At 40.6% G+C, this 23,147-nt stretch overlaps 2 protein-coding genes and 1 long non-coding RNA gene across 4 annotated transcripts in view; 1 reads left to right on the top strand and 2 right to left on the bottom strand.

Annotated features, from left to right (window-relative positions):
- The window catches only part of LOC108522856 (ELKS/Rab6-interacting/CAST family member 1-like), a 291,981-nt gene that overhangs the window by 139,887 nt on the left and 128,947 nt on the right, over positions 1-23,147 (top strand). For both annotated transcript variants that reach the window (XM_017863316.1, XM_017863305.1), the window contains one exon: positions 10,908-11,052. In XM_017863316.1, the coding sequence (XP_017718805.1) occupies positions 10,908-11,052 (145 nt within the window). The remainder of the gene's footprint in view (positions 1-10,907; positions 11,053-23,147) is intronic.
- On the bottom strand, positions 19,080-19,911 carry LOC108522867 (probable E3 ubiquitin-protein ligase DTX2). Its single transcript, XM_017863323.1, has one exon. It carries the CDS (start codon positions 19,587-19,589, stop codon positions 19,182-19,184), a length of 408 nt encoding a protein of 135 aa, XP_017718812.1. The 5' UTR covers positions 19,590-19,911; the 3' UTR covers positions 19,080-19,181.
- The window catches only part of LOC108522874 (uncharacterized), a 10,828-nt gene continuing 7,999 nt past the window's right edge, over positions 20,319-23,147 (bottom strand). Inside the window, exons 2-3 of the long non-coding RNA XR_001883630.1 lie at positions 21,127-21,239; positions 20,319-20,424 (exon numbers count right to left, since the gene is read on the bottom strand). This is a non-coding gene — a long non-coding RNA (uncharacterized LOC108522874). The remainder of the gene's footprint in view (positions 20,425-21,126; positions 21,240-23,147) is intronic.

Below are 23,147 nucleotides of genomic sequence, written 5' to 3'. Positions count from 1 at the left end.
GACAGACAGACAGACAGATAGATAGATAGATAGATAGATAGATAGATAGAATTGGCTGGGGTGGGGGGGGGGTATGGTGGTGCCAGCTACTTGGTATGTAGTCCCAGCTACTTGGAATGCTGAGGTGGGAGAATCACCAGAGTCTGGGAAGTCTAGGCTGCAGTTGTCTGTGATCTCACCACTGCACTCTAGCCTGGGTGATGGGAGTGAGACTCTGTCTCAAAAAAAAAAAAGTGGGCATAGAAGATGAATGGAAGATACTCAAAGATAGACCCACTAAATTGACGAAATGCTATTGCAGTCTCTGGCCTAAAAAAATAATGGCCTGTTTTTATTAAACTAGGAAACAGTTTGTAGAAATGCATGATTTGATTAAATGAGTTTTGGAGGCCACCTTCATAAGAAAAGCTAGAACTGTACTTAAATACCAGGAGTCCCGCTGCCTTCTTAATCTTGAGCACTAAAACTAAGACCTCTATCTAAAACCGTAGCCTAAATTCCCATTCTACCATCATGAATATGGAATGAAAATCTGTCATGAGTTGGTTTTCACGAAAGTGCCTCCAGGAAAGCAAAACTCTGGAACATTGGGCCACAGAGTACCACATTTGTAAGACCATGATTATTCATTAAAAACTGAGGATGTAGTTTTTGGAAGGCCTTTGCTTAGTATGGGATGAAACTAGCAGCTTGACTCTCTGTATGCAGTATGGGGGAAAGAGTGGAAAGAATGTCCAGAGTTCCCTGGGACCTTCTTTAGAGCCATGGGGCTGAATTTTATTTAAAATATTCATGGAAAAGCACTGGATTCCAATGCTGCTTAAAGTCATTCTGTTTTTCCTTGCAGTTCCTTATTTGCTTTTAGACCTTTTATCTTCAAGTTGTTTTATTTTGTTGCTAGTATTTCTTCAGGTGTCATTATCTTACAGCCCTGTAGAAAATAAGACACCCTATTGGGTGCATGTGAATTTTAACCAAATATTGGAATTCCTACAAATACGTCGTTTCTTGAACAAATTTTCAGTATCACTATAAATGATGCGTAACATTAAGTGACCAAAAACAAGTCATTCACAGAGATTCTGCATCAATTCGGTCGGACAGCACTGAAGCTGTGGTTGTATATTTTTAACTGGACTTAAGAAAAAAGGACATCATGACCCCAGCAAAGTTGCCAGCACCCCCCAGGTCTTGTGAGTTCTTCCGCCCTGGACCTTTTCTCATCTGCTTTGTCCATCTGATCTTGGCACTTGCCAACTCTGCCTTCGTAGTCCAGCAGTGGCTAGATAAGAACCATTGATCTTTAGAAGTCTCTCTCTCTCTCTCTCTCTCTCTCTCTCTCTTTGCGTGTGTGTGTGTGTGTGTGTCTGTCTGTCTGTCTGTCTGGAGAATACAGTAAAGAGTTGGAAAAGAAGACTGGAGGAAAAAATATTCATAGGGTAATTTGTATCTTCCACATTATTTAAATTTGGAAACATAAAAATACATTGTGTTTGAATCATACTAGGTGAAATAAGCCAGATACAAAAGGCCAAATGCTGTGTGATCCTACTTGTATGAGATACCTGGAGTAGTCAGATTCAAACACACAGAAAGTAGAATGGTGGCTGCCAAGGGCTAGAGGGGGCAGAGAAGGGGTGTTAGCATTTCACAGGTAGAGAGCTTCTTTTTGGGAAAATGAAAAATCTTTGGATATGGATGGTGGTGACAGTTGCACAACAATGTCGGTGTACTTAATGCCACAAAAATACGTGCTTTAAAATGGTTTAAAATGGTAAATTTTATGTTATCTATATTTGACCATAGATTTTTTAAAAAGTGCGTATACTTATCATGTTTGCTATATGAGAACATTCCTCATTCAGAAGACTTTATGGTTTTTAAACTAGTTTGAGAAATAGTATAAATACAATAAAGTGCAAACATTTTAGACGTACATTTTGGGAGTTTGTCAAACTACAGTCATTTCCAGGAGCTTCTCTCTGTCCCTTTCTACTCACTCTCCATTTCCCACTGCAGCCCCTGGCAACGACTGATCTGCCTCCTATCCTTGTAGATTAGAATACAATTCATTTTTATATTTTTTAAACAAATTTGGAATATATAAACTTGTTTTTTAACAAGGGGAGATACAAATGTCGAGGTTTTGCCCATCTGAGAAGCAGGTAGAGGCTTTATAGCAAAAGCCTCAATAGCACTGTACAACTAAGTCTTCTAAACTTGCCATAATCGTGTATGAATATGCTCATTTTTCGGAAAAAGTGAAGGAAAAAACTGAAGGCAAGTTTTCCACCCACAGTTTTGTTCAGTCAGTGTCATTTACTAAGCTGTAATCACCAGCAGTTTCTGCATTCATGATGTTAATTTTGATCCTTTTCAAGAACTTGTGAAAAATGGAAGTCAGTCCATATTGGGATAACCTCTCTACCCTTCCCTTGTAAGCGTATTTCTTTCCTTTTTTTTTTTTTTCTTTTCTTTTTTCTGGAGACAGGGTCTTGCTCTGTCACCTAGACTGGAATGCAGTGTGGTACGATCACGGTTCACTGCAGCCTCGACCTGCTGGGCTCAAAGGATGCTCCCACCTCAGCACCCCAGGTAGCTGGGACTATAGGCATGCACCACCAGGCCCAGCTAGTTTTTTAAAGTTTTTTTCAGAGATGAGGTTCCACTATGTTGCACAGGCTGGTCTCGAACTCCTGGGCTCAAATGATCCACCTGCCTCAGCCTCCCAAATTGTTGCCATTACAGGTGTGAGCCACCGAGCCCAATCACGAGTGTATTTCTCACTGTGTAGGTCCGTTCCTTTCCCTTGTTTTAGGAGATGGAAAAACATGAGATGAGCAGCAAATAGAAAACTTGGACATTGTGCTTTGCACAGGACTTGCCATCGTGCTGCAGGAAGGCTGTGCTAGGCGGGACCCCAGCATGCAGTGTTGGAACAATGCCCTAAAATAGCCTATATTTGGTGACCTTTAAAAGTTTCTTTGTAGCATTGAAGCATAAATGTGATAGTGATTTTAGTTATTTTGTGTTGCATATTCATTGACTAGCATAGCAGTCTTTCACTTAGAGTCCTAACTGCAATTCTTGAATCCAGGAGTCAGACAGCAGCATTTTATTCTTCATTCTTTAGGAATTGTTTTTGTAATATAAGATTTTTACTTCTAACACATCTCTAGTAGTAGCATCCTGGCCTTTCTCCTTGCAGAATCTTGTAATCTCTCCTCATTACCTTCAGCTCAGTCTTTCTAAGACCTTGCTTTACTTCTCTAAAACTTTTGGTATTTCTGTATTACACACAAAATCAAATCATTTCTCATTCAGCATTTTTGTGTACCCTCTGCCTGCCGGTTCCAGTTAGAACCCTCAAGGATTTCACATTCTGTGTTTATTCCTTAGGCCATCATTCCAGACTGTCCCTACTCTGATTTAGAGCTACCTCTTCAGCTTCTCTGCCAAATCCTGTCCCTGTAGACACTCTGTAATCCAGTTCTACGATGTGTCCTCACATGTGACTGGTGCTTTCACACTTGCCACTCTGTCTTTCTTATTGCTCTGTCAAAATAGGGCCCGTCTCAGTTCCCACGTCCTTAGCCTGAGGTGACTCCTCTCTGCTGCACTACTTCAGCATTTACTGCCCAGGCAATATATCTGGCACTTATCATTTATTGTTTCATCTCATTAGTTATATTAAAATCTTAGAGTTGAAAATGACAGTCTCACCACTGAAAACAAAATTACTTGCACAGTATCTCTGATAATCTCTTTAAACACGTAGTCATGGAAATTTCTATAATTTTTTGGCTTTCCAATTCTACTTATTAACAATTATTAATACACTAGCCGTTCCTTTTATAAACCAAAGTCTCTCTCTTTTATGACTTCCCCCACTTTGGTAACAGTTGTGTCTTCTTGACAAACACAGATTCAATGTTCTGTTTTTGCAAAACCTACCTTAAAATTTTTGGTAGCAATGATTGTGCTATGTTAGTAAATCTTTTTAGATTAACATACCCTTATATAATCCCACTATGTCACCTTCCTTTGATACCTTCTACTTTTGTACCCTCTTAAATTATGGCGTATAGAATTGAACCTAGTGAACTAGGTGTCAGCTGTTCAGTTAGAGAAAGCACAAGTCTTTCTTTCTTTAAATGAAATGTAGATTGCCCAAAGCTCATGGTTTCTTTCTAGTTGTAGTTTCTTTTATGTTTATCTTCCTTGTGCGCTCTGCTCACTTGCCTGGATGCTACTGGCCTGGAAAAAAAAAAATGCCTTAAAAGTACAGTGAAATACAGCTTCAGAATAGGTGAAAACACTGAACAGCTGGGGAACCACCACAACAGATAGAAATGAAGTCAGAATCAGAGCAGCTATTGGTTCAAGATATATTTATTATGAGCCTACTCTGTGCTGGGAACTATTCTTAGCATTTGGGATACATTAGGGAATAAAACATACAAAGATCCTGTCTTTGTGCAGTTTGTATTCCAACTATTCCTAAGCACAGGCTTTGGGCAAACAGTGAAGACTAGCAGATATGATCAGTGTATCGAGTAACTGCAGCCCTCAATAAAATAAAACAAGAAAGCTGAAGCGGTTTCGGCTAATGCAATGTAGAACATTAACAATATTTGAAAGCTTTTAGTTTTCATGAGGTTGATGTAAGGATTAAATTACTTAGTTAAGGCCGGGTGTGGTGGCTCATGCCTGTAATCCCAGCACTTTGGGAGGCCGAGGCAGACGGATCACGAGGTCAGTAGATCGCGACCATCCTGGCTGACACGGTGAAACCCCGTCTACTAAAAATACAAAAAAATTAGCCGGGCGTGGTGGCGGGCGCCTGTAGTCCCAGCTTCTTGGGAGGCTGAGGCAGGAGAATGGTGTGAAGCCAGGAGGCGGAGCTTGCAGTGAGCAGAGATGGCACCACTGCACTCCAGCCTGGGTGACGGAGCAAAACTTCATCTCCAAAAAAAAAAGTAAAAATAGCAGCATTATCATAATACCTAAAAGATAGACACAACCCAAGTGTCCATGATGGATGAATGGATAAACAAAATGTGGTATGTGCATGCAATGGAATATTATTCAGCCTTGAAAAAGGAGATTCTGCCACATGCTACATGGACGAACCTTGAAAACATCATGTTAAGTCAAATAAACCAGTCACAAAAAGACAAATACTGTTTGATTTCACTTATGGGAGGTACCTAGAGAAGTCAAATTCATAGAGATAGAAAGTAAATGATGACTGCCAGAGGCTGGGGGAGGTGGAAAAGAGGAGTTACTGTTTATGGGTATAGTTTCACCTTTGTAAGGTGAAGAGAGCTCTGGAGATTGGTTGCACAACAATCTAAATGTACTTTACTGAACGGTTCATGTATAAATGGTTATGGTAAATTTCATGTGTGTTTTACCACAACTAAAATCTAAAAGATAAAAATTAATGAGCTAATAAACCGAAAGTCCAATAAACCAGAAACGTTAAACAGTTTTGAAGAGGTAAGTCATAAACATACTATAATCAGAGAAACAGACCCTACCCATGTAGAAGAATCAAAAAACATTTACAGAGCAAATGCCTGTTAATATCATCCAAACTGTGTAAGTGCTGAAAGGAGATGCTGAATGGAGAGAAATTAGCAGTTAAGTGAGAAGCCAGATTTTGAAGGAGAGAAAGCTACAGGCATTTCAGGCAGAGGACATAACATAAACCTAAGTGAAAACACATAGCAGCTCCATGACAGAATCCTTGGAAGACAATAGGGAAGAAATGGGTTAAAAAATTGTAGGTGATCCTGAGTATTAGGCCACAATATTTGCTATGGCAAGAGACCTAATGACGGTGAGCTTGGAAAAGTAGGACAGTATAGAATGATGGAGAAATCAGAGAAGAAGCTTTAAGAATAATGCAGGCCCAAGATAAAAGGGTGGGAGTGACCTGCACATACAAAGCAGCGGGTACATTAAAAACTATTAGACAAGAAGAACCAGCAAAACTTGGATATTAGCCAGTGAGAGCAAAGAAGAAATCAAATGATTTAAATGTGGTCAGCCTGTGGATCCAGGAATATGATGGCTGTATTAACATTAAAAGGGTAATTTGTTATGGTGGAAGGAAAAGTTAATTTCATGTTGACATTTTACATGAAAGAGATATTTCTGGGCACCTAAATCAAGATGACCTACAGAGGACATAAGATGTACAGGGACCAAAGTTGGCGGAAGCAGGCATTTCAGTGAGGTCCACCCACAGAGGCTCTCCCATGGACTATGGTTTTCAGAGTTTATTTAAGTAGTGTGTCTACCGTAGTCTCTGAAACCTCTGCAAGGGAAGCTGAAGAATCTAGTCCTTAGAGGATTTCTTCAGGAGAAGAGATAGAAGAGTAGAAGAGATATATTGGTAGTTTACTACTCACTCTTGATAGCTAATTGGTTAAATAACAAGGCAGCAGAATCAAAGGTTTATTTAGTCCATCAGCAAGAGAATCTAGATTTCAGATTTATCTTGAAATTAGAGTAAATTAAACTATTCCTATGTGTCCATGACATTAAAATGTCCAAAGCTACTTATCTTGTTCTTGTTTTCATCTGGCATTTTTCCAGATGTTTTCAGTATTATAGAATGTATAGAACATGATTACGCAATCATTCAATTTGGCATACTTGGTTGGAGAAGGAGCGAATAATAAACCTTGGTAACATCCCTTCATTCATACTCCTCTTTTTTTGTCTTGCATTTCTGTTAAACACACACACATACTTAGGACTCATTCAGATTTTTAACCACCATATTCCAATGCTAATTATGGTCTCTTATTTACTGGCAATGGAAGGCTAATGTGGTAGTGGTCTCAAGGATTCAGGAATATTATTCAAAAGCATTTTGAGCTCCATTTGCCTTTGATGTTTGCCTCCAGTTTCTGACATTTGCCCAGATGGGGGAAGGGGATAGAGGAGGTGGTCCTACTATTTCCTGAAGCCCAGATGCCGCAGCAGAGTCCTTTTAGAGACATCTTGATTCTATTAGAATTTGCAAGTCAAAGGACAGATTCAACTGGTCTGGTAGTTTAAAGCACCAGGGATAGAGTGAATAGACTACTGTAATGACTTAAAGTTGGATTTCTGCTGCTACCTACTCATTATGCCAGTAATGTGCATGTTGGTCATGCAGTGGGTGGGGGGATTACTGATCGCTTTGAAAGGTTTCATGTCCACATTTTCCTTTTTTTTTTTTTTTAACTGTGGAAAAGAAGGGAACAGAACAAGGAGAGTAATTTGACAGGAAGAGCATTGCAGTTCTTATTTTGCCCTGGGCTTGTGACATACATATATTACCGTTCACATTTTATGTGCTTGTATTACTCCGTAGGGACTCGTGGGAATGAAGTCAGAATGTGCTACACTAGCAAGTCTCCCCTTTCTGTGGATAGTCTTTAGTTAGTAAAGCTCTGAAAGTCAGTGATTAATTCCTCTGAGGTTCAATTTCTTTAAAATATTTATATCAGTATTAGAATAGGTGATCTCAAACCACTGACTCAGATTAAAAGAAATTATAAAAGGAATTATTTCTGGTAATTTTATTTTCTTTATAGTTTTCTGTATCTTTCAGTTTTCTTCAGTGACTGTGTACTACTTTTATCAGAAAATACTTTTGTCAAAGAGGCAATTATATTGAATAGACAGCTATTAAAATAAGATTCTTTTCAATTTGCTTGTTTTGTTGTTGTTGTGAATTCCATTCGCTCTGAAAAGCAGAATATTTTTAACATTTTTGAGTTTAGACACTCTCAAGTGTGCCATGTAAAACTTAATCAGGTAAGTTCAACTATGCCATATAGTCCTTTCTAAGAGATGTATTTGAGGAACAACAATTTTTCTTATTTCCTAAACGTCTTTGCTGTTACTGTGTACTAGCTTTCACATTCTTGCCTATCCTCCACATTTTTCCAAGAGGGTGTTCTCCCTCATAGTATCCACTTCACATTTACCAGAATTGTAACCAAGCGAACAATACTGTCGTTGTCCCTTTTGGAAAATGAAAGAAAAACCTAAAAGCTGGTATACCTATCAAAGATAGACGTTACTCAGAATTCACATGATTATGCGTACAGTGTATAATCAAAACATGTTATTCTGTTGACTATGAATTGCCCTTCTCAGGCACCTATGCATGTAGCAGTCAACGTCGGGAGTGCACGTTTTAAGTGGAAAGGACAAAGCCAGGATAGTCTGTTAGGGAATTTTTAGAGGAGGAGAGCTGTGGTCATAGGAGAGAAAGTCTGATTCTGTATAGTCCGTAGCATGTTATCACTGCTCAGGAAAGAAACAGCATCAGTGAAATAAAATCTCTATTTGAATTGCATAAAAAATCCTTCCAATTATGTCTTATTAAATGTCTTATTACAAAGACGTTATTCCAGTGGCTCAGACTCCATTGCCACGTTCCTTCAAACTTTGAAATTAGAAATCTAAACTGTCATCTGTTATCTCATATTGTGATTTGCAAATCTGGCATTTTACCCCAGAGATTAACTGTACCACACTAGCTGTCCAAGCATACCATTTATGAAAGAGTTTGGAATTCAGTCACGAAGATTCAACAACATGGAATCATTTTTGCTATGTCATATTACAATATTTTCCTTAAGCATAAAATAGGCCTCAGGTCCGATCACCTTTGTTTTTTGCGTTCAGCAAAGGTGCTGGTATTTCAACCTAATTAGATAGAGTAATTTATCTGTCATTCATCTGCTGCTGCTATTTCAATCTAATTAGATAATTTATCTGTCATTCATCTTCTGCTGCTTGCCTGCTACGAAATGTGTGATTCTGACTATTGGTGCACAGAAATGTAGCGCCCTTACTGGGAAAGCACGCCGCTTCTTCCAGCTTGGTCAGTCTTTGAGCTTCCCAAAAGGGAACAGATGACCGCAATCAACAGGAAACGGCATCGTTAGACCATCTTGAACTCTTTCACCTTTAAGCTCATTTCGCCACTTAACATATTTTTTTCAAGTGGTCCGTGGATATATTTAGACTGTCATTATCCCTTTAGTGTTGACTGGATCCTCGTGGTGTAAGTTGCCTGCCATTTCTTAGAATTACGTAGTGTGGGGACAGTGCAATGAGGAGCTTCTCTCCTCTTCCAGTAGCAAAACTAGTGAAACGGATCTTTATTTCCATGATGTAAACCGAGTGTACATCTTCCATTTGTTAGTTTTGCTTTCAGAGTTGAGTATACCTACGCATCCAGAATAAAGAATAGCCATTAGAATATTCAGTAGACGGATAGTCTTCCAGTTTGTGGCTAAACTAAAACTCTTCCATATGACTGCTATTGAAGCTCAATTATCTTAACAAAAGACAGAAGCAAGGTTAAACTTGGGCAATGCATTCTCAGATTCAGCATTTCCTCAGGTCAAAAGCTCAGGCCACTTATATAGTTCCTATAAATCAAACATGTCTTCTTTCATAAAAGATGAGCCGCTGACAAATGCATTTTGGATTATGAAACTAATTGTTCACCAACTTCATTATGATTATTTTGTAAATTTCTTACATCAGCCTCCCCACTAAATCCACCTTGTTTTTCTTTGGACACAAACCATAAAGTAATTATTAGCTAAACCACAAGGAATCTGTAAAGTTTAAATTACTGTTTCAAAGTGTGCAGATCATTGCCAATAAAGCCACAACTGCAAACTTCTTTGCATTGATGAGATAAAAAGAACGATTGATGTTCACAATGCCCCAGGAATAGGTAGCTGGGTTTCCATATCCACTTTATTAAAGTTTGTGGTTCGTTGTACCACATGAAATGATGCATGAAAGTGTTTTCAGTGTCAGTGATGCCTCAAGTGGTCTGGAAGCTACAGAATAATTATCAAAGGAATAAATTAAATGGATAAAGTATGTAAGTGACAGGATTATTCTTACAGAAAGTAACTTTGTTTACTTTTCAAGTTCAACTGCAACTATAGGAACTCTTTTTAAAATATAAAATGAAATACTACGTTCTTACTAATATAGTTTTTTTTTTAAAGGTTAACAATTTTTGTTTATTTTTTTTGAGATAGGGTCTCAGTTTGTCCACCCATGCTGGAGCACAATGGTGCCATCTCAGCTCACTGCAACCCCACCTCCCAGGCTCAAGAGATCCTCCTGCCTTAGTCTCCCAAGTAGTGAGTAGTGAGTAGCTGGGACCATAGGCGTGTGCCACCGCACCCAGCTAATTTTTGTGGAGTTTTGCCATGTCACCTAGGCTGGTCTCAAACTCCTGGCCTCAAGTGATCCACCTGCCTCGGCCTCCCAAAGTGCTGGGATTACAGGCACAAGCCACCACGCCTGGCCTAAATATTTTTTAAACTTTATTTTCTCGTAGTAAGAAGACTTAACGTGGGATCTACCCTCTTAATCACTTAAGTATACAATGTAGTATTGTTAATTATAGGGAGAATGCCACACAGCAGATCTCTAGAACTTACTCATCTTACGTGACTTAGGCTTTATGCCCACTGATTAGCAACTCCCCGTTTCCCCCTCTCTCCTCTCTCTTGCAACCACCGTTCTACTCTCCATTTGCATGAGTTTGACTATTTTAGATACCTCATGTAAATGGAATCATGCAGTATTTGTCCTTCTGTGACTGGCTTATTTCACTTAGCCTAATATAGGGGAACTTATTAAGATAGCAATATAACAACATGATACAGGCCTTTAGAGTCAGATTAGCCTGAATGGGATTCCTGACTGTACCATTGACTCCAAGTGTGAACTTGGGCAAGCTGTGTAAACTCTGAAAGTCTTGGTTTTATTACCCTTAAAATGGGGGTAATGATAATAGTAACCTCGAAGAAGTGTTAGAAGGGGTAAGTCACACTGTCGGCGTTTTCTTTCTTTTGCAGGCAGGAAGCTCTTCTGGCTGCCATTAGTGAAAAGGATGCCAATATAGCTCTCTTGGAGCTTTCGTCCTCTAAGAAAAAGACCCAAGAGGAAGTGGCTGCGCTGAAGCGGGAGAAGGATCGTCTGGTACAGCAGCTTAAGCAGCAGGTATATTAAATGCCAGGAGGAGGGTCAGTGGGGCCAGCCTTCGCACCGTCCCTACACGGGTGTCTGCCAGCTTGCACTTTAAGGTCTCTTGTTTCCTATTAGACATCTGATCCTTGGAGCTCGTTAGTTTCCATCATTAGAGACTTTTTACCTCCACAAAGCTGTGTCTAGGAAATGCAGAGCGTTCTTGGTAAGAGGGCTGTTTTGGACAATGTCACAGGTCTTCTGTGAGAATGTTTTTTAACTTTGTACAATGGATTGTAGAAATTAGTGAAATTAGCCCATTTGACGTGAAAAGGCTTTTTTTTTTTTTTAAACATCCAGCAAGATTTCTGTGATAGCAGCCACTAAGGATATTTTCATGAGAAGATTTTCAGTTGTTCAGGATCGAGTAAGCTCTGAAGATAAGAACAAAGGTTGGCCCTTTTCTTTTCCAGGCTAAATGCTCTCAAAATTAGTGCTTTAATATTCATGTAACACCTTTTGTTTGTGAAAATGAAAGCTAAAATTTTCCCCTTTGATGATAGTTGCAAGGAGTGTGAATGTACCTAATACACAAAACCATCAACTTAAAAATCGTTAAAATGATAACGTTTTATATTAGACATATTTTACCACAATAAAAAAAATGGGGAAAAACATTTCCCTTTGAAGATGAGAGTGCTGGATGTTTACATCGGAGCCCTGCTTGAGCTTCAGCGCTCCTCACTGAGTGCTCCTGGCTGTGCGCAGCACCCGCGTCCCCGCCTCCTTGACCGTCTCCTGCATTCTGAGTCACGTTGTCTGTACATTTTGGCTGACCAGGTGTGCTCTTCTCCCTCCAGTCGTGAGACCAAGAAAGAGCTTTTCAAGTAAAGAAATTTGTTTTTTTTCTATTTTTGGAGGTCAGTCATCAGCTGATGGTATTTTGGTATAATGTTTATATTAACAAGAATCAATATTTAAACAACGAAGTTATTTTCTCTGTGGATCGAATTAAAACTGCTTAGAAATAGACTTTATATGTATTTATGTTGCACACTTTGCTGAGAAAATACCAAAAGATGTCTTTTTTCTGCAGCATGGGTAGTTGACCAGCAAAAAGCAACGCATTGCTCATTCACAAGTGAAAGAAAACTTTTCCAGGGTCCTGAAATACTTTTTAGCAAGAAGAGGACATCACCTAATATTTTGACTACCTGTTACGTAAAATAGGAAGAATGTGCTTATTATTAAAGACGTCCATCCAGTAGTTGAAAACTGAAATTTGGCTCATCAAAGCTGATAATAGCAAATTGGAGGATATTATTGAAGAAAGGAGTTCACTGCGCTGTGAGTTTATGTATTTAGCAATATCAGTTATCTTAAGTACTTAGGCTTGAATACGTAGGCCTATGATTTAAGCGGTTCATGATCCCTTCACTTAAGACACCAAATAGAATTGAGTATCTAGCAGACCAGAATACCGTACCTCATTCACAGTGGTTTTTGATTACTGGCCTCTGAAGACCATATGTTTTCCTTATGTGAAAATTAAGGAAATTGGCCGAGCACGGTGGATCACGAGGTCAGGAGATCGAGACCATCTGGCCAACATGGTAAAAGCCCATCTCCACTAAAAATACAAAAATTGCCTGGATGTGGTGGCAGGCGTCTGTAGTCCCAGCTACTTGGGAGGCTGAGGCAGGAGAATCACTCGAGTCCAGGAGGTGGGGGTTGCAGTGAGCCGAGATCACGCCACAGCGCTCTAGCCTGGCAACAGAATGAGGCACCGTCTCAAAAAAAAAGAAAAAAGAAAAAGAAAATTACGGAAATTAATTAATCTATAAGCTTATAACCTTAGAAGGAAGTAGCTAAGAAATTCTCAGTGTCTTTATATCAAACCATATGCCTTGAATTTTCTGTAGTGATGTGTCCTGTATACAGAGAAAAATAATAACAGTTCTCAGGAGTCCTTCCTACAGCCATCTCCTGCCTCCCTTTTACATTCCTGCCCTTTCAAACTGTATCTGGATGCTGTGAGCAAGAAGGAAGGAGTCTTGCCAAAGGCATCTGATTCTTTCATTCCTCCAAGAGTGTGTACTAACTTTTGGACAAGGGAGAGGCCTTTTGGAAAGAGGATATGGCATCAATGCTGTTTTAATTTAAAGCTTCTAGTCCTTGAATTGCTGGAATGTGCCTCAATCTAAAGGCTATTTCCTAACAGGGAAACTGTCAGCATTGACCAGGCTTTCCAGCAAATGGAGCTGCCACTGCCTGATAGGCTCTTGGCGTTCACATGTGATTCCTATCGTCAGAAAGAGGTGAAGCAATGAGGGTTATATAGATTTGGGGTTCACCTTCTAATATGGTCCCAATTTACTTATCCCCTCTAACCACCCCCAACCCGCCAGGGTAACTTGTCTCCTTGACTCATTCATGGCAAAGCAGCACTTGGAGAGGCTGCATCAGAGGAAGGGGCCAGGGCCAGTGAAAAAAATAAAAACGAAAGGCTGTCTAACAAGCTCCAGATGTTCTGTGGTGGGTGCCAACCAGTGTGTTCAGACCTTAAGTCATGAAGAAGCCCTGCTGCGACTGTCAGGTCCCCACACGAGATTTCGTGTAAACTCAGATAGAACCCTGGAAAGCACTGATACAATCTGTTTAGTCACAGCAGCTGTCACCAGATGGCCCTTCTCTCAGCATTATTTTCTTCTTTTCACCTCCAGAATTTTACAGCCTCCATATTGTACTGGTTGCTAGTGTGAAATCTGGTTTTGCCGCTGTGTGCTCTACACAGATGTGTCATAGCAGGCTGGGCTTTTCAGGACAGGCTGGGATTTTTTTTTTTTTTCCGGTTTTTAAGAGTTGACTATAACAATATAAAAGTAAAGGCTACAAACTTAAACTGATTTGGTTTGAATCTAGATAATCTCATTTACAACTATAATTTTGTAATCCTCTATATTAGAATTAATTGTCATATAATATATTATTTGATTTCAGTATTTTGTAGGCATGGGGATACAAAGGCACAGTATTCATCTTAAAGGAACTCACAGGCTAATGCATCAAACACTGGTTGTTCTAGACACTTGGCAGACATTCTGCATTGGTCCGCTTTCACACTGCTATCAAGTACTACCTGAGACTGGGTAATTTAAAGACAAGAGGTTTAATTGACTCACAGATGCCCATGACTGGGGAGCCCTCAGGAAACTTACAATCATGGTGGAAGGTGAAGGAGTAGCAAAGGCACATTTTACATGGTGGCAGGAGAGAGAGCGATCAAGTGAGGAACTGCCACACCCTTTTAAACCATCAGATCTCGCGATAACTCACTATCTTGACAACAGCAAAGGGGAAATCTGCCCGCATGATCCAGTCGCCTCCCTCCAGGCCCCTCCCCTGACACTTGGGGATTACAATTCGAGGTAAGGTTTGGGTGGGGACACAGAGCCAAATCATATCACATTCTGTGGAAGGTGGTCCTGGCCTTGCCAGCTTTTTCTACTGACAGCTTTAGCAGGTCATCCAAACATTATGTAACTTATTTACCCATTCACCTCAGATTTACCTCACAGAGTTGGTGTGAAATTAAATAAGATAGCAAACCTAAAGTGCCTAGAATCCCCACTTCCATTCTCTATCACTGATAGCCCTGTTCATGGTGAGAACTGTGCCATAGGAAGCATGGCTCTCATTCTTTTTTTTTTTTTTTTTTTTTTTTTTTTTTTGAGACGGAGTTTTGCTCTGTTGCCCAGGCTGGAGTACAGTGGCGCGATCTCGGCTCACTGCAACCTCCGCCTCCTGGGTTCAAACAATTCTCTGCCTCAGCCTCCTGAGTAACAGGGATTACGAGCGCCCGCCACCATGCCCAGCTAATTTTTTGTAATTTTAGTAGAGACAGGGTTTCACCATCTTGACCAGGCTGATCCTGAACTCCTGACCTTGTGATCCACCCACCTCTGCCTCCCAAAGTGCTGGGATTACAGACGTGAGCCACCGCCCCCAACCTGGCTCTAATTCTTGGTTATTTCTAACCACTTTATTTAAATGTGCAGACTCACATAGTGTTCAGAATTACACCACTAGCACGTGGTGTTCCACTCCTCTGAGGAACAACATATTTCTCAGGGCAGTTAGGAAAAAGAGGGAGAGGTGCTTTTTATCCTTCCTTTTTTCCACCTGTTCTTTTAATGATATGACTCTAATAGAGAATTTTTAAAAAATAATTCTAAATTCTAATATGTCTTTCTTAAATCTTAAATTTTCATCACTGAAGAACATTTAAATGCCCATCTGCCTGAAGTCCTCCACATTAGGAAAGTGATAACTCCCAAGCATACATCCCATCTCACTCGCCTTTTAGTTCTGTGATTTTCCACATGTCACCTGCCTGTTCTAAATATCTCCGAGTAGTATAACTTTTCATAATTCTGTGAAAACAGAGCAGTGACAATAATGGCCACCACATACCACTTGACTGTAGTGTGCGGGGCACAAGGGCTTTATATCACAGGATCTTCCCCACAGCTCTGGATAGTATCTTCGTTATGTAGGGGAAGCACTTCAGACCCAAAAACGTTAAAATTGTGGCTAAATTTCCGTGAAGAGTAAGTGGTGGACCGAGAATTAGAAGTGATTCTCTTCTCTCCCTTACCATCTTACGTGAAGATTCCAGATGGTTGGTAATTAGACTGTATTAGAATTAGAATAATACAAACAATGCTATTTTATGTTTTTATGATACTCATTTGTTTCCCTGAGAGACAGAAAAGAGTATCTATTTATACTCCAGCCCTTCCCTCTCTGTCTGTAAAGAACCAGAAACAAAACAGAAATGGTGTGATTTGTTTTCCTTGGGTTTCCCTTTTCACTGTTCCAGGCTGAGCATCACCTTTCTGTACACGCGGTCTTTCTCCCGTCGTCCCAGCACTACTTCCTTGAGATTACATCAGGTGATCCAGCTGGTCTTGGGAATGATCCTATGTTCTTCAGTCAAGCATTTTCGTAGAGTAGTTTTCTACTGTGTTATGTGTATTTTACTTGCTTAATCCTCCAAAGACCGCTTTATTTCCCTAATCACTAAGTTCTTGATGGAAAGAGTATTTCACTATTGCCCCAAGTACTTTCGGTAGGTATGGTATGAAAAAATACCTGAATCAAGTGAATAATATTTTGAGTACCTGTCTTTTATTAACTTCTGTCCACTCTGTAGTTAACAATTTTTAGTCTCTCTTGTGGCACTGCATAGGGTGCCTTGTATGATACCTGTACTCTTGCTGTTTCATCCGGTCAAGTGGAATACTTTGACATTCGCTGAGTAGCTCGGGAAAACCAGCCTGTGCTCTGAATTGGCTGTTTCTTCAGTCTAGCAGACGTCTGGCGCACATTCACGCATCTGTGAACCCACATTTGTACATGCTTTCACACTTCCCCATCCCTGTTAGAATGCTGGTTACCGTAATAACCGGATTCAATGCTCTGTCCACATATCCCACTCAGAAACAATCTGTCCCCTAATATGGACTCACTGTCTTTTGATTCATTTATTTAGGGTTATTTTACTCCTTTGTTAGTGAATAGAAAATGTATATAGGTTAATGCCTTTCTTATTTTGACTTTAACTTTTCTCACATGATGTAGGGCTGGCCATTGGCCCACCTTTAAATGACTGTATATCATCTATCTTTTCCTCCTTGTGGCATGAAAGGCTACTGTCTACTATCGTAGCATGGTGTACTAATTATGAAGTTGCGGTTGAAAAGACACTTTTATCATCGCCACTCTAGGCGCTTAGAACTTTCCGAATAAATCATTATTTGGACGAAAATTTCCCAGGCTTATTATTTATTGGTACAAAGGTGAATACCTTTTTGAAGGTTCAGTAAACTTCATTTGTTTGGAACTTAGGGTTATGACAACAGTAAAATAGTATCGTTTCAAATTCTTCTACAGCCAAACTCAAATCATTTTGTTGGTTTGAAATGTGTCTTCTTTATCTATCTCAGAGTTTTGAGTGAAGAATATAAGTTGTTTTGTATGTGAAAAATGTGATTTGTTCTTATTTACTAAAATTTGGAAAGAACTGGCTTAACATTGATCTGAAGAATGTAGGGGTCAGATACTTTTTTTAAAAAAATGCTCAAATTTGATTTTCAAATTCTTAGCCCAAGGTCCTGACCACTCCCCATTGGAGCAATATTTAGGGCCACCAAGCTGGAAGACAATAAATACTTGGATTCTTACATGTCAAACTGTTGGCTCTCTATAGTATACATGAATTGTTTTTGAACGCAGCTAAAATCCTGTGAAGACATACTAATAATCTAATATGAACCCAGTTAGATGAAAATCACCTTTTGGGACTGATTCTGTTCTATGAAAAAAAAATCATGTGAAAAGTTCTCCCAACTAGCCAAGCAAATAGACCTGTCTGTAGTCTACTTAGTGATTTAAAGGCTTTTCCTTAGAAATGAAATCCACGATGGAAGCTTCTTGCCAATAAGAATAATGGAGAATCAACCTTTAAAGCCATATACATGTTGTAAAATCTCAAGTTGCCATTATTCCGTATTGTAATGGTGAGCCAGAGAGACATGTCTAGTCAGTTTTATTAACTACTTTCCCTTCCTTTCCTCTTGTCCTCTTTTCTGAACCAACAGAGGACTAAATTTTCTTACAGAGGCAGAAAGTTAAGACTTAAGATTTAAGGAAAATGAGGGTAGGGTGTACCTTGTGACGATTTAAGGAATATGAGGGTAGGGCGTACCTTGTTGACTGTTATATTATTGCATCTGAGCCTTCAGATGACATCCTGAAATAAATTGCATAGTTAGGGTATTTTATATCTATAATTCTCATTGGGGCTTCATGGTTTTGACAAATACACTGTCAAAGGGAAGCACATCACAAGGGACACTACTTGCAGGTCAAATACTGACTCATCTAGGGAGTATATTGTGTGATATTTTGGTCTGATTTTTCACTTTCAGTTTGTTGCTGTAATACACATACGGAATTTTTAAAATATATGTATTTTAGATTTATGCTGTGTTTGTACATTCCCATAAATACATAAAAGGGCCATGCTAAGCTGTGTTTGGGGTGGCCACACTAGTGTATTTTCCTCTCACATTTTGCCATAAGCAGCAAGAAGAAACCAGACCCACACCTTCAGCACTTCAACTGGAAATCTACTTAGCCGGATCTCTCAGTTCATTCAGCACATGCTCCACTTTCCACACAGCTGCAGGTGACGTTGTTGTTAACTTTCTGGTACCGCTTATCAACGATCCCAGTAACAAGTTCTTCGCTTCCCTTTAAGATCCAGTGACAGCCTCCTGAAAGCCCCCATTTCAGCAAACAGCCAGTTCAGGGCACTTTAGGTTTGCACTAGTACTCTCCTCAGAATCTTTCCAAGTCTTCCAGCTTCCGCCCACTGCCCAGCTCCAAAGCCACACTGGCGTTTGAAGTTTTTGTTACAGTGTCACCCCGTTCCCAGTTATGCCAGAATCTGTTAGTTATCTATTACTGCATAAAAATTACCCTTAACTTAGTGGCTTAAAGTAATCATCATTGTCTCACACAGTGGCTGAGCGCCAGGAATCTCCATGCAGCTTAGCAGGTGGTTCTGACTCGGGGTCCCTTATGAGTTTACAGTCAGGCTCTTGGTATTCGGTCATCTGAAGGGTTGGCTAGGGATGGAGGACCCACTTCCAGATTCATTCGTGAATTTATTTTGTTTTATTTTTTTATTCTTTTTTTTTTTTTGCTATAGAGCATTTATTACAAACAAAATTGAGGTAAAAGAAGCTGACCCAGAAGCCACACCCGCCCAGGCTGGGGCCGTCTCTACTTGCCCCACACCAGTCCCTGAGCACCTCGGGCCCAAAGCAGCCCCCGGAGGACAGACATGCCCCACACACTGAGGTGGCTGCATCTTAAGCCCCTACAACTCCCTAGGGTTGCCCAGTTCCCACACAGATCCCTGTCTGGAGGGGAGGAGGAGGGAGGGGCAGGCAGGTGGAGCCCTAGCTTCAGGTGGGGTATACCCCACGCCCCAACAAACATTCCAGCCTCTTAGGCTGGGCGCTTTCCCCCCTGCCCACCCAGCCAGCCATGGGACAGCAGGGTGGTCACCAGAGGCAGCGTGCCAGGGCAAGAGGTCACTGCTGCTTCAGGCAGTCCTCGGTCACCCTCTGGGAGGCCAACTCAACCAGCACATTCTGCAGGTAGTTGGGGTCGGGGTAGCCGTGGCCTGTCGTGTTGCAGTCCATCTCTGTCTTGTGGTAGATCTCATTCCACACCGCAGTATCGCTGTCACCCATGGTACTGGACGTGCCCACTGTGAAGATGAGCCACCTTTTCCAGGCCACCTTCGGGAGCTCCAGGACCTTGTGGCCCTGGGTGTTGTCTGGATGGTAGCACTGGCAGGGAAACCCTCTGGCAGTAAACGGCTTTCCGGGGTTGGGGTGCTCGGGGCCCTGGATGCCACGCGGAATGTTGTAAACTGTGAAGATGGTCCCGCAGTCCTCGTGGCCAGGGAGTGATGTCTGGAACCTTAACACCTCCATCTTCCCCCGGAGCTGGGTCCCTGTTTTCTCTCCAGAGATGGTTTGGCTCTCCACCGTATGGACTCCTCCGCAGGGTTATGTAGGACACGAGAGCCAGCTTCTCCAGAACAAGTGGCCCAAGAGAGGAAGAGAGCAACCAAAACGGAATTTGCAGTGTCTTCCATAACCTCACCTCAGAGGTGACCTACCATCACTTCTGCCTTATTCTGTCGATCGCACAGACCAGCCCTTACATCCTGTGGGAGGGGACAGCACAATGATGCGAACACCTGGAGACGGAGATCCTTGCAGCCATCCTGAAGGCCGACTACCACAGCAAGTGCATGAATAAACGAATTGGGTATGTTCACGCGGTGAAATGCCGCTCAGCAGTGGATAGAAGTGAACTACAGACACACAACAGGATGGACGAATCGCAAAATGCACCGAGCAAAAATGGAGACACAGAAAAGTACACACTGTGCGATTCCACCACACTCTATAGTGTAAGAAAGCAGATCAGACAGCAAAGCAGAACTTACTTCATCTTTCCTTCCCCTCGTCAGCTCACTTGAGAGGCCTGCAGGGGGAAAGGGACAAGTTCCATTCTCTCTCACTCCTCTGCCTTCTTCATCTTCCGATGCTGCTTCTCTGGCCAGCATTGTTTCCTTTGGGGTGGAGCAGCAGCCAAAAGACACAAACCTGACAGCTCTCTGTAACATCACTTGACCCACAGAAAGCGCGTGCATCCTTGCCATGCCAAATGGTGAGAAACAGGCTGCCTCGATATTTCTGTTTCCATCTGCCATCTGTCTCCTCCTCAGATAAGCACCAGGCAGATCAACAAGTCTGATGCCTAAGTAGATACAAAACGAAGGAATGAGATGTCAGTCTCCTTGTCTTGTACTCACACCCAGTCTTCAGGAGTGGTTCTCTTTGAGCCCTCTGTCTCTTAGCTAAGGCAAAGGGGGCTTTCTTGTGAATGAACACATAACTCTCCATGTGACAAGTCCTTCTTCCAGCCTTAACACTAGCTCACACCAGTCTTAGATGGATGTAGGGGCACCTGCTGAGACATTGGACTGCTGACAATAGTGCCTTTTCGGCCACTGGCCACTAAACTGCCTTTATACACGTTGGTTGCTTAGCTCTTTTTTGTCACCTGCTTTGGGCCTTGGTCACCAATTCTGTAACAACTGGAAAAGCCCACTCATCATACTATTAAAACTGTTTTACATTCTAAAAGAAGCTAACAGTGGTAGAATAAAACCACGGAGAGCTCCTGAGTTGTCAGTGAATAAAGGGAAAATCAAATAGCAAGTGTGATAAGTGTGATAGCAGCTTAAGTGCTGCAGAAATTGTGGGAGTAAAATGTTGTAAACATCTGTTCATCTCACTTGGTTTAAATTCTTGATAAGGAGGCCAGCCTCTGAGAGCATTTATGTACCCCTTTGTTTTATATATAAATCTGTTATTTATAATGCCAGGTGCCTGTTTTATGACTGAGAAGACATTCCTTAAAACACATCTGTGTTAGGCACTGCCAGGGCCCCTTCACCTTGCTTGTCCTTGATGGTGCCTACGTCATATTGTATCTGCTGTGTACATGAGTATCAGCCTCCCAGCTGTCCTGTATGGTATTATCTCCTTGATAGTGACTGTTGTTATATCCTAGAAAATGAAAACTTCGGTTAGAATATTCAGAATTTGACAGAAGAATACAATTCAGAAAGTATGGAAGATTACAGTTCAGTCTATATTTAATAATTCAGTGGCCCTTATTTTTTGTATGTACTTACTTATTTTTAATAGAGACAGAGACTCACTCTTGCCCAGGCTGGAGTGCAGTGTGCAGTCATAGCTCCTGGCCTCAAGCCATCCTCCCACCTTGACCTCCCAAAGTGCTGAGATTACACACATGAGCCACCACAACTGGCCTCAATGGCCCCTATTGACTAGTTAAGATAAAATGTTAATCTTTTAAAACTATTTTATCTCCTTTCAACCCTAAGTTTGTGTATATTAAGTACTCAAATGTATACACTTCTTCCTCTGAACCATTACAAACACTAAGATCAACTAGATTGTTCCTACTGATGGTATCCAGATTGTTTTGAAAGGAGATAGATGCAAACCATTTTTCATTCACTGTCCTCACTTCTGGAATTGCCTTGCACTTCCTCAGCTTAATCTCTACTTTAAACTTCTCTTCAAATCATCCTCATAGGCTGGAATTTCCTAGCCTGAAGTCAGTATTTTTCCTTATCATTAGCAACGCCATTCTGTGCTTTTTTTCATTCACATATTCATTTTCCCTTGGGCTGAAGTTGAACAAATGAGAAGAAAGGAGAAAGGGAGGGAGCAGAGAGAAAGAGAAAGAAACTTTTCCCTTGGACGAGAGTTGTTCATTGTATTTATTCTTTATGTTAAGCCAGGTTATTCTTGGTGTGATTATTTGTTCGAATCTAAGAATTCCCATTCTATAACCATTCCTGTCTGTTTTTCCTGTTTGTATGTATAATGTGGTACAATAGAAATAACACTACACTGAGAGTCAGGAGACCTGAGCTCTAGATCCAACTCTATTGATAACTAAGTATATAATCTTGAACGTAGTAACACCATCAAAGAACATCAAACACTTCACACTTTACAAAGTACTATTGGGATACTTAATAGGGCCTAACCCTAGGGCTGTATGGGCCAGGCAGATGTCATAAATAAAAGGAGTGAGTGAAGTGGTTTAAGGCCACAGGAGAAAGAGAACTGTGATAAACTAGGGGCCGCATGGTGTTGTCTAAAGAGGCAGGCACTTTTAATTCCAGCTCTTGTGACCATGTTAGACGTGAGTCCTGTGTTATTCAGGCATCCATTTTTCCCTGGAGAATTCAGACTTTTATATAAATCTCTTTATGTCTAAGTGTCGGCAGCTAATATATTTTTTATTTTTATATAAATCAGGCCACAAGGCTGATTTCATTTTATTTGTTTTAACACAAATAAGGCCACAAGCTGCCTAACTTGCCTCTTTGGGCTTTATCTTCCTCATCTATAATATTGGGTGGATAGATCAAATGATTTTAAAGTCTAAAATTCATTATTTTCTGTATTTTGATAAATCAACTTATTTACCTGTAGCTGTATCATCTGCTAAGTGCTGACATTAAGAGTTTAAAAGAAGCAATCAAAAGCATAAGAAAACATATGTAAAGATTGTTTAACTCTGTCTATAGAAATTTGCTTTTTTATGAAAGTATTATTTTATTAAAAGTATTGCATTTTGAAGATGAAAAAATCCTGGTTTTGTTTTTTTTTTGAATCCTTCAAAGAAATAGATCATATTTTGATAAATTCTGCTTGATTGGAGCTATTGATAAGTAAAAAGTCCCGAGGCTGGGAATGTGGGGAAACCTGGATTCAGCCCAGTCTCCTTTCATCATCTGTTGCATTTTTTGTCATAAATTCCAGATGTAGGAAAAATCCCTCACAACAATTTGATAAGACTCTTCCCTTCATTTCTAGCGTCAAATCTAACTTGCCTTTCCTATCGTCAAACTGCTCCCTTTTATGATGCCACAG

The sequence above is a fragment of the Rhinopithecus bieti genome, unplaced genomic scaffold (genome assembly GCF_001698545.2).
Source record: "Rhinopithecus bieti isolate Rb0 unplaced genomic scaffold, ASM169854v2 scaffold_2654, whole genome shotgun sequence".
Lineage (NCBI taxonomy): Eukaryota > Metazoa > Chordata > Mammalia > Primates > Cercopithecidae > Rhinopithecus > Rhinopithecus bieti.
Note: the sequence above shows the minus strand (reverse complement) of the source record. Positions and strands in the feature narration are given on the sequence as shown.